The sequence below is a fragment of the Grammomys surdaster genome, unplaced genomic scaffold (assembly GCF_004785775.1).
Source record: "Grammomys surdaster isolate TR1022 unplaced genomic scaffold, NIH_TR_1.0 126660, whole genome shotgun sequence".
NCBI lineage: Eukaryota > Metazoa > Chordata > Mammalia > Rodentia > Muridae > Grammomys > Grammomys surdaster.
In genome coordinates, this window is record NW_021621449.1 from 2,576,714 (window position 1) to 2,588,724 (window position 12,011).

At 41.0% G+C, this 12,011-nt stretch overlaps 1 protein-coding gene across 1 annotated transcript; it reads right to left on the reverse strand.

The window, feature by feature from the left end:
- Positions 1-831: 831 nt before the first annotated feature.
- On the reverse strand, positions 832-11,468 carry Klrg1 (killer cell lectin like receptor G1). Its single transcript, XM_028761146.1, has 5 exons — positions 11,259-11,468; positions 8,199-8,303; positions 6,929-7,098; positions 3,105-3,202; positions 832-1,677 (listed from the first exon to the last, which is right to left on the reverse strand). Exons 1-5 carry the CDS (start codon positions 11,443-11,445, stop codon positions 1,566-1,568), a joined length of 672 nt encoding a protein of 223 aa, XP_028616979.1. The 5' UTR covers positions 11,446-11,468; the 3' UTR covers positions 832-1,565.
- Positions 11,469-12,011: the final 543 nt, after the last annotated feature.

Sequence of the window (12,011 nt, forward strand, 5' to 3'; positions counted from 1 at the left end):
ATTATATTATGTTAATATATAATTAATTTGATATATAATTTAAATTGATTTATATTTTTATATTTTTAAACATATAATAAATTTTATGTATCTAAAATAAATAACTTCTCTTATTTTATTCAGCAGTCTGACTATTAAGTATTTGCTAAGTGTAAGCATTTTCTTAGATATTGAATAGACTGGTAGAAGAATGGACTATGAAAACCAACATGACAGTCAGCATCATCATTAGACAGAGATTTACTTCAGTTGTGTTGTGTAGCCCCAAAGGGTACGCTCTCTCCTCACCTGTATCCAAAGTCTACTAAGAAGAAATAATGAAGTCTCCTCACTTTTGAGGCACTGGGACAGGACTCAGCCACATAAATGACCTCCATAAAGTTTTCTCTATAAAAACCCAGTCTCAGATTAAGGTCTATCACCAAGTTAATGCAAAGCACACATTCACTGCATAGAAGAGAAACGGTCACACGTTGGCTTCTTCAACCACACCCACGAAAACGTATTTGAAAATCTAGATTAAGAGGAACTCTATGTGTAAGTGTGAAGAGCTGAGGTAGCAGAAAGCCTCACCCTGTTGTCATCCGCTTCCACCCCACCCTGCTGTCATTGGCTTCCCACACTTTACAGCTATGTCTTCTTGCAGCAAGCAGTGTTTCAGGATAAAACTCCAAGCACAACGAGCCACTGTTAGAACAGGATGCACAGTGGGGGAAGGTACCATTACCTGACATAGTTCATGTGTTTCATGCCAGTGCACACAGAAAAATATCTCACCAATACTACAGGTACATGCTTCTTCAGATTCATTCAGGATATAAAATAGATGTGTACCAGAAAGGTATTTTTTAATTTTAATCATGACTTCTTTAACTTTTGTGGATAGATTGTGATTGCACACATTTATGCGGCACAGCATGATACTTCAATGTAGGTGGAAAATGATCCAGTCAGAATGCTCAGCACATCTGTCCTTCAGGCATTTACAAACACCCACAGTCCTTCTGCCTAGCTATTTGGAAGTTTACAATAAATTGGCAACCATATGACAATTATTATTGTCACCTCCATACCAGCCAAACCATTAACCAACTTCTACCACCCCATCACTCTCCTGGACTCTGGTAACCACTGAACTTCTCCTTACACCTCAGGCATGAGCTTGTTCAGCTCCCAAGCAGGAATGAGGACATGAGGTGTTTGTCTTTCTGTGTCTAGTTGATGTCTAGGTAACATGTTACTGAACATGGCAAGGATTCATTCTTCTGTGGATAAATAGTTTTCCACATATCTTTGACTGAGATGGCAGAGGAAGGGATGAGAAACACAGTGAGTTTCTGCAGTAAGAGCCATTAAAATAAACTTTCTCTATTTCATTTGCCCAGATTTAGGCTTTAAATGGCTAACATAATACTTGCTGAGAAAGCCCAACAGGAAATGCTAACTCCCAGGAAGGTATGCTAATCCTCTGTCTAATGGCATATCATAACAGGAATTTGTTAAACACATCTTTGTGGACCAAGATTCCCCAGGCCTATTCCCTCAGGACATAGTGGCATCCATCATCAGGATAAGAGCTTCTTACAGATCCACTGCAAAGCAACTTCACAACTGGAGGCTTGGAGGCCAGCTCTGTGGATGGCACCGCACTTCTGTATCAAGCTGTTGGTAAGAATCCTGTAGGAAACCAGAGGCATGAGTCACTTTTGCAGAGTAGAAGACTTAAAAAGCACAAAAGAAATGAAGTGCAATGACTCCTGTCTCCTCCTCAGAACCCTCAGGTACCAGAACAGCAGTTTTCTCCTTGAAAACATCACTGCCACCACCGCATGTTTGTCCTTTCCTATGATCACTGATGTTCTTTCCTGTCTTTGTTCCTTTATCATCTCTGACACAGGCAAACCCACTGGCAATGGAGCCAGCACAGCTGCTTAACACAGCTCCAGCAAGCCGAGCAGGTTGCTACCATCGCTATCCGTCTGTCTCTAATTTTGGGGTTTGGTCTCTGTGTGTTGCACTCTTGGGGAATTTCTGCATTATGATTAATTTTATGTCTTTTCCAGAAAAAAATTATGTCTGAGCCTTTTTAGGGAAATCCTAAAATTAACTTTATCTGGCCCTATTTGGGGCCTTCTTTAAGCCTTGGAGATCATTAAGCACCGATAAGCACATAGCTAAAGGAGATCATTACTCTAGGAGCCTTCTTGAGGTGTCTGCTCCTGAGCTAATGCAAGCAGTAAAATTGATGCAGGGTTAAAAGAGACAATTGACAAACTCTAACTGACCAGAGGAATCAGTTACAAATTCAAGCTCTCTTTTTATTATAGCCTTAAAGGGCTTTATAAATATAGTTTAAAGATAGAAGTCATACAGTTTCACTCCTGAAGGAATAAAACTCAGAAGATAAGATAGATTGACTAAAATAAACTTTCTCTATTTTATAGTGTAGATGATGAAATAGTAATAGAAGTTAGGTATTAGTACTTGCTAATCATAAAAAGACCGGTTCAGATAGTTTCTGTTTGTCCAGAGTGCTTTCAAACAGCAAGCACTGTCATCCAAAAAGCAGGCTGTCATATATTAAATATGTTTGCCTTAGAGAAAACATCCTTTAGATTGTCTACTTTGGAGTTATAAAGTGGAGGAGGAGGAGGAAGAGGAGGAGGAAAAGAAGAAGAAAAGATTCATCTATTCTATTTTATTTATTTTCTAATTGTAACTGAATTTGTAGCCCTGGACATGTAATGAAAAGTCAAACATATATTCTGTACCACTTGGGTAATCTTTAGTTTGTCTTTGTTCTGTGAGACTTGTATAAATAAAGAAACACCTGGTTGCTAGTCAGTCAGAGCAGCAGAAATGGCCTGATGGCTAGTCAGAGCCATAAGAGCAGCCCTCTGCCCTCCCAGGGGCCACCCAATCAGGAAGGATCCTCCTACTCTCCTCTCATGCAGGGGAAGCATCTCCTAACCACCACCACCCCCACCCCGCAATCTCTCCCTCTCCTTTTCACTCTTTACTGTTTGTCATTTCCCTTCTCTTTCCCCAGGTTTTTCCTTCTTCCTTCCTCTGCTTTCACTGCCGTCATTCCTCAAACACTTTACCTTAAGCTGAGAGCTGGGCCACCTTCCCACCTCCAGCCGTCAATGTTCCTCAAGCCAATCCAGTAAAAGTCCTGGCCCAGGTACTCTTGCAAGGGGTTCTAAGAGACAGATTGAAGATGGTGAATAAAGATAACAAAGACACCCAGGAACCTTTGAGTGGATCACATAGTCATCCATATCCTCTCTCTCTCTCTCTCTCTCTCTCTCTCTCTCTCTCTCTCTCAAAATTCATATATTGAAACCCTAACCTCTGACATGATGCCATCTGAACATAAATAGCTTTGAGGTGATTAGGCTTAGATGAGGTCATAAGATGGTACCCCCATGACACAATCCTATGGCCTTAAAATAAGAGGGGACCGGAGCTGAAGCTCTCTCTACAGAGAGGACACAAGGCAAGACACCCTCAGATGAGCTGAAAGGGGCTCTCAATAGCATTCTTAACTTTAGACATCCCAGTCTCCAAAGCTGTGTCTGCTGTTTAAGCTATTCACTCTAAGGAATTTTATTGAAATGAAGGAAGCTAAGGCAAACAACCACTTCCAATAACTAACCCCTCTTTACCTTCTAATTCTATTGGGGCTCTGAGTTCTAATAGAAGTCTGTCTTTTACAAGGAGCCACCTCCCAGAAGTGACCTTTAGTTCATAAGCACACTCTCACAATATAACAGATAAGATACTGGGTCAGCTCCACCTCCACTGCTACTTCCTTTCTGATTAGATAGGGCCTGATAGGTACTCAGCAGAAAGAAGATCGACCCCGCTGCAGGAGCAGTCACCTCAGTCACCATCCACAGCACCGACCGCAGTTACATTCACGGCGATGTGATCTGTGACCCCACCAGGCTCTTGTTTTTCCAATGGGCCTTAAGACAAAGTTAAACTAAATGTGATCTGTGACCCCATCGGGCTCTTGTTTTTCCAATGGGCCTTAAGACAAAGTTAAACTAAGTGTACCTGCTTGTGTGCTGTGCTACCCTTTGGGACAGGATAAAGACGCTTTGCTCTCCATGGTAGGGCAATCAAACGAAGATGTTTACGCCCTAAGGGAACTATCCAACGCATTAAACAGAACAAAGAATACATCCAAGAAGATTAATTTTGTCATTAAGGTTGAACATTCATGTAATGAATAATTACACTTTCAATATTTTCCAGTGACAGCTTAATTAATTGAAATTGGACTGAATTACTTGAATGACCTTTTTATGGTATTTTAGATTAGTGTTTGTTGAACAATTTCCTTTAGAGAAAATTGTCTTTTATTCAGAAATCAAGAAAGCCCAGTGAAATTTCAGCTCTATTATTATGATGCTACTAAATGTCCCAGTTGAGAGTCATTTTTATTCTATTCCTGGAAGATGGCGCCTGAAGAGAAAGAATTTATGGGCAGCTCTGTTGTAGATGGCTTTCCTTTGCCTGACTGCATCCTCACCAGCAAGAAGAGAGTCAAAGGAAAACTAAATTCTTTCTGCATGCCCAGGGACGGCAGACACTTGGATTCTCTTCTGTGCTATCTACTAAGACCCTGAAGCACCTCTATCTTCCCTTCACTGGGTTTCAGGTCTTAAAAACCTAAATCTTGACTGCACATACAAAGGCTTGCACGATCTGGGCACTGCCAACTGCTCAAGCACTAACTTCTAGCCCCACCTGCCTTCTTTCCTCTTTTTTGTAACAGTCCAAGAGCATTCTTGCATTGGGTCTTTGCACAGCCTTTACTGCTCCTGGATTTTCAATGGCTGTCACTATGCAGGCCCTGGTCCAGCTTCTGAGGGGGTCCATAGAAAACAGGTTGCCCTGAGCACATGCTTCTGCCTCGGTCCCCAGAGTGGAGGAATTGCTGATATGTGTCACCACGCCCAGATTTTTGTTTTTAAATATGGTCTTTTGGTAGCTTTCCAGACACACATGAAACTGGGAATATTGCTCATACCATAACAAAATAAGCCTTGCCTTGAGAGCCAAAGAGTTAACCTGGGACAACGGACTCTACCAATCTGTACAGGTCGTTTTGGTTTTATAGACTTTGACAACAGGTGAAAAAAAGAAAAAAAGAATCAAGTAAGAATCCATAAGAATGTGGAAAATAACTTATCAGTAGTTTTATTAAATGTAGCAGGAGATCTTGGTACCCTCCAACTCTAACTGGAACCAAGAGCTCTGGGTTGGGTTGGGTTTGGTTTTGTTTAAAAAAAAAAAAAAAGCCAACAGTCTTGACTTTGGAAGCACAGCCGACTTAACTCAGTGGAGTACTCTCCATAGTGGGCACATGATCCAGGAAACATAAGGAAAGAAAAACAAAATCCATCCGGGCACAAAGACAACTCCGACTCCCAGATAGTCCGAGTCTTAGCCCTTCCAGCTCTCCTGGGCACATGTCTCCTGCGTGCATGGTGTAGTTTTCAGAGCTGCTATAGTTAATCCTGTGCCGCACTGTGACTTGATTCTTGTGTTGTGACTCACTGCTGCTGTGTCAGTAGTTTGGGGGCAAATGTTTCGAGCTAGTTGCTCACTTTTGCTATTGACTTCAGTCAGATGCTTAAAACAGCTACAGTAAGTTCCAGAAAACAAGGCTATATAGTGTATCCTGCCGCTTGGCTTAGAGAAAGGGTGAAGGAAAAGTGAATCTCTGCGGAAGGATTTGGAATTTTGATCCTTCCAGAATTTCAAGCGCATACATGTTCTTCTGAGAGGAAAATAAACTAAATAGCCCATCTTTTCTCAAAATAGGAAGTAACAATCTAGGAGTGTGGTAGACTCCTTGAATCCCAGTAGATTAATCAGAATGGAAGTCTGAGCCATCATGAATTTGAAACCAGCCTGGGCTACAAAGTCCCTAGCTCTCAATCATTAATAAACTATTTTCTGTGGTTTTATTTTGTTCCCCCTCAAATTAAACAAACAGCAATATCAAAACAAAAAAAATAATCTAAAATTTCTTACTTTCTTATGTGCGAATTATAACTGAGTTTTGTTAAGTTTGTGTCAGGATGTCAACTCCTTACTTGGTTTATGTCTTCTAGGACCGGCAGAGCCATGGAGAGACTGGGTGAACAGGAGCTGAGGGAGCTGTAGGAAACAGAACCCCACCCCCACCTTTTGTTCTTTTCTTCTAATTGAACTTTCTAGACATTGTTCCCAGCCTAGAACTTACTGAAATCCAGTGAATGAAGGAACACTCAACAGAGGACAGTTAAGTCCCTATGTGCAGTCCCTTTGTCCCTGTGGCCCCTCCCTCCCAAGTTCCACTGACTTCTGTATAGAACTGACCTGTGTGTCTCAGGACATCATGCCTCATTTAACTAGGTCTGTATTCTAAATCTAGTTCTTCTCTGCAATGCTTACTGCCACCTTGCCTCATGCATACACACACACACACACACACACACACACACACGCACGCACACACGCACAAGCACATGCACATGCACATATACACACCACAAGCACACCATGGCATGTGTGCATACACTTGGATGCACAAATAAATAAATGTTCAAATACTCACATAAATAAACACATACACAAATGCAGATAAGTGAATATTTAAACACACACACACAAAGAGCTAGGAGGCCGGGGCAAGAAAACCACAAGTTCAAAGCCAGCCTGGACTACATAGTAAGATGTAGAAGGGGAAAGAAGAGGGGAAGGGAGAGGGAAGGAGAGGGAGGGAGAGGGAGGGAGAGGGAGGGAGAGGGAGGAAGAGGGAGGGAGAGGGAGAGGGAGGAAGAGGGAGAGGGAGGAAGAGGGAGAGGGAGGGAGAGGGAGGGAGAGGGAGGGAGGACTCACTCTATATTTTCTACATGTCTTTATTTACCATTCCCTGGTTGTCCGGAAATGTAAGGAGATTTGAGCCTTTGTCTGCACAGAATTTCATACTAGAATTCCAGTCCTTTTTCTCTATTGAGAAGTAGTAACAGTGGCTACCATTCCTCATCCAGAGGTTGGGGCAGCTGGGGCAGTGGGCACACTTAGAGTCCTTGGAACCTAGAAGGAAAGAGGACACACAGCTCATGTCTTTATGGACCAAATGATCTTGGAAAGGAAAACATTGCCTCTCCAGTGTCTACCTTGCCCCTATCCCTTTTCAAACTAAGGTTTAGGGAAATCTGTAACATATGACCTCAAATTGAATAGTCCACAACGTTCAACTCATCACTCCTGAAGTACTTTTCTCCAAGCAGGCATGGATTCTGACCAAATGTCTGTTCAGCCTGTGGAGCACATAGTACACTAAAAGTCATATGTATCCATGTGATATACACACAGTGCATTAAAGGATGCAGACGCTGTCATGGTACATATATATATATAGGTACTGTCTGTATATCTCCAATGAGTTCATGGAGTTCTTGAGTTCACATGGGGTATATAGGAAAAGGAGACAAACCAGAAAGAACCAACAGGTGTGATCATCTGGAACCAATAGAAATTGGGAAAAAATTCATATGCAGCCAAAGTAAATAAACATAATTTTTTTCTGACAGAAAAGCGCATCAGATACTAAACTGAAAAATGATAGAATTCTCTTTACCGGGTTCCTCTACAAGATACAATCCTCATTCCTTTAAAGTGCTTGGAATGAGAGGGCACTGTGTAAACATCTCGGGGACTTCAAATAAGGTTCCACGATCTCTTGATTTTCTCCTTCCATGAGACTCATTTGCATAAAATCACCATAAGCCATCCCACCATAGGAGACGTACATACGTGAACAACTGTGGTGCTTGTACATACTCTAGATCGGGAACTAGAAAGTGAGGAAAGCTTTTCGTGTCACATAAAGATTACGTAACTTCCTGAGGGCAGGCTGCACGTGGCACTAGGACTAGTGTCCTCAGACTGAGGCATCAAATTGCATTTGGTAGTCTCATGCCTTTTCCAGACAACTGTGGCATAATCAGTCTGGACCAGAAAAGTCCCAACTTCCTGGGAGTTTCTCTGATGAAAGTTGGGCCTGAATACGAAGCGGGGAGTGTGGTTTGATCCCATGAATGCCCTAGAGTCTGTAAAACCCTGTCACTAACAGTCATCTTGCTTTATGATATAAAACGAAAGGTTAATTTGGAGGTGAAGTCAGCACTCACCACAGCACAGGATCCGTTGGTACATCAGTAGACTCATGAGAATCACGGTCAAAAGTCCCAAAGCCACCATTACAAGGCAGGAAAAACGGGGCTGGTGTAAGACAGCTGCAGAGACACAATCCAAAGCAAAATCCTTGAGCCGTGCACAGAAGCTCAGGCAAGAATCTCTGCTATCTTGAAGCAATTCTGCCTGGAGGACAGAGACCCAGGTTCTTCTCCTGGTTAGGGCAGGCACTTGCTCTCAAGTTAAAGGGAAACCTTGCCCTTGCAACTGTGGCTTCTGTACTCTCAGACTAGAACAGTGAGCTACAGTGTAGCCAGACTGCCTTTTAGGGATTGAAGGACAATTCGGCATAATTTACCAGAATTGAAAACCATTTGCCTTTTGGTCCAGCAATTTCTCCTCAAGAAACATTTTTCTAGATACGCACACGTGTGCAAAATATACTCATAAGGCTGCTTGTGGCAGCAACGTCTGTAGGAAGGCCAACTGTCTACTTCTATCAACCGAAAATTGCAATTTTTATCAAAAAAAAAAAACAGCCGGATATATTTATGGCCATGAAATATGTAGCTTTTGAAGAAGGATTCTTTTAAACCCAATATGAATCGATTTTTAAGTATACAGTTAAAAGAAAGGCATATTTCTTAGAACAAGGGCTGCTTGGTATCACTGAAGTCTATCCAAGAGCACTTCTGATCCTTCAGCCAAGAAGAAATGTGGAAGTCTGTCCAGGAATTTGACAGTGTTTTCTCTTTTAAAGAGGAAATGGGTAGCTAGGAGCAGAAACAGAGGGAAGGTTTTTTGCTTTTTTATTTTTATTTATTTATTTATTTTGTATCCTTCTAATTTGAACCCGGCACTCAAATTTTAAATAGATAAAACTTAAACTGAAATAAAGTAAGCTTAGTCTCAGAAGTACTTGATAAAATTCACCTTGTTTTGCAAGAAATTATTGGACATATAGTAAGTTTAGGTTGGCCTTATGTTTGAGGATAGAGCATTGTGACATATTAATTATGTGCCATACTTTCTCTAAGAATACTGTATTTCTAGTTTAAAAATGTAAAAGTTTTTCTCAGATTTGAGTTTAAAAATCATAGGTGTTTTATAGTTTAGTGGTATGGAAATTATGTGTAAAGAAAAATTGTAAAGATTTTTTTTTATTCCTTCGGTTATCTTGAAATAGAACAATTATTTTTAAGCTGGATCTGGTACCCCGTGCCTGTAATGGTGGCACTTGGGATATAGAGACAGAAAGATCAGTGATTCAAAGTCACCCCAGCAAATTTGAGGCCAGCTTGGGCTACATGAGATTTTGTATCAGAAAGAAAGAGAGAATTTAATTTTCCTATTTTAGCCTCCTGTACCTATTCAAGTTTTAGATAAATTGTTCTATAACATTTGTATCGATGAAAAATTCTCAATTTCTTAAGGTAATTTCATAGTGAGAGAATCTTCATAAGAGTTCAGCATGATAAATACTTTCACTCGTGATTCCCAAATCTCTAGTATTACAGTGAAACAAACAACAACAATAAATTTCACCTTTAACCCCAGCACTGGGGAGGCAGAGGCAGGTGGATCCCTGTGAGTTTGAGGCCAGCCTGGTCTACAGAGTGAGTTCCAGTATAGCCAAGACAGAGAAAGCCTGTCTCAAAAAATAAAATTAAAACTAAAAATTAAAAATACACCAGATTTGTAGTGTAGATGACTTTTTTATTATTTATGCCTATCCCCTACCACCCTAGACAAGGTTTTGTTGTCTCCTGGAACTTATTCTCTAAACCAGGTTGGCCTTGAACTCAGAGATCTACCTGCCTCTGCCTCCTGAGTGCTGGAATTAAAGGTGAACACCACCAAGTCCAGCTGCATAAATGACTTCCTAGTGAAATAAAAAAAACTCATTTTAGTTGTGGTTTAATAAATGAAAAGAAGAAAAAGTTATCAAATTATAATTGTATTTGGGTAGCCACCATCCAACTTAAAGAAAACAAAAATTTTAATTTATTTTATGTATATATTAGCTTCAACTATTACTAGGTTCTTTACTTAACATATATTATATAACATATCATGCTATTAAGTTCTATACTTCAAAATATACATTCCTTTTGACTTAACCTTTCTATTCCTCTCAAATTAGAGCATATATAATAAAGGAAAAAATCACACATATAATGATATATAGCTCTGTATAGTTTATAGAAACAGAAATAAATCTAAATGCCCATGATTTAGAAAACACAGCCATGTTTTCAAAAGGTACATTAAAAATTGTAATAAAAAGAAGAGGAAAAGGGTGGCAAAATTATATAACAGAGAAAATCTAAAAAACTATAGAAGACACTGTGTCTTCTGGAGTCACCTGCTTGATGTGTAAAAGCAAAGATTAATTCTGACCTTTACGTCACTCTCTGTCTCAGATGAGAATCTGTATAAAAAGGAGGTTTTGTGGGTGTCATTGGTGGTCTCTGACTCCCCAGAGCTCTGGCCAGCAATCTGTAGTGTCCAATGCCTTCACTCCTCACCACCACTGAGTTGCAACCGAAGAAGGGGGCAGTGGAGTGAGAAACAGGAAACAAATTTACATTCTGCGAATCCATTTCTCATTTCAAGAAATCTTACCATTATCCCTTAATAAAACGGTTACTTTCTTCACTCCGTGGTTAGCCAAACAGATGTGGTGGAATGTCAATCAGTAAAGCCTGACTACTGACAGAGTTCTCTCACAAAGTTCTGACTTTTAGATCGAGATCAATAAAGAATTAGCATGACTGTCTCCATGTACAGAATCCTTGAGAATAAAGAAAAAAATTAACAACAAAAAAGATAGCGTTGCCATTGCTGGGCATGAGCTGGGATCACAGAAGTGGGTGCCAGAAAAGAATCATCTGAGACTCACATCTGCACGCCACACTGAGAGTCCATATCGCCCCGCAAACTGAACCTGAAGTATTTCTTCATAGCATCCTTGACTCCGCCGCACCCTCTCTTGCCAGTAATTCCCCTCTCCTCTCCTCCTCGGCACAGTCTTCAGTGTGATGTGCCTAACTCACCTTTGAACTTCCATCTGGAATCATCTTGGACTTGAGGTGGGCCAGGCAGCTCTAGTGTTGAATAGATAGGGCTGTCAGCCATCTTTACCCAATGCCTTTCACACGCAGTGGGGAGTGCCGGCTGTAAGCAGGATGAGAAGGGCTGTAAGCAGGGTGAGAAGCACCGGTGAGGGAGGGAACAGCCCATCCTGTGAAGTAGCAGCAAGGAGACTTGACCAAAACAGAAGCAATTTGTCAGGAAGTGATTCAGTTTCTAGGGCTGCTATAGAAATTAATAGTCAATTTGTTCTTTAAAGGCTCACCGCAGCACACCCTGAAGATGCTCCTTAGATACACACTGACTCCCAAGCTCAGCTTGCTCTGCGCGTGTCACAGTGCTCAAGCCCAGAAGTTTTCTTTATGGACTCTGCAGTAAACGTGAATCGTTTCTAGACTTTATCACAGAGTCTCTTCCCCTTCTAAAAGACACAGACACGAAGCAGAGCTGATTTCTTCATCCTGTGGACCTTCTGAGTAGCAGTCAGTGCTAGTGTGACGGACTGTAGCTGCATGAGCCTGTTTCATGGAAGATTCAGACTCCAGTGTATTTTGTGAGTGTGACATAGCATTCATTGTCTTGCCCGGAACGCCATGGCCTTTTCTCATTGCTTTATCCTTCTATGCAAAGGCAATAACAAACAGAAACAAATTCTAAAGCACTAGCAGTTTATTTCTGGTAGGAGAAAGGCTAAGAAAAACTCAAGTAAGAAAAAC

What these genes read in the sequence shown, in the direction of transcription:
- Klrg1 (XM_028761146.1), bottom strand. Translation starts at nt 11,445, where the DNA reads ATGGGCTGTTCCCTCCCTCACCGGTGCTTCTCACCCTGCTTACAGCCC. An exon ending in TTCCAGATGGAAGTTCAAAG is followed by an intron (nt 8,304 to 11,258) that starts GTGAGTTAGGCA and finishes GTGTCTCTGCAG; the next exon opens with CTGTCTTACACCAGCCCCGT. An exon ending in TTCCGGACAACCAGGGAATG is followed by an intron (nt 3,203 to 6,928) that starts GTAAATAAAGAC and finishes TCTGTCTCTTAG; the next exon opens with AACCCCTTGCAAGAGTACCT.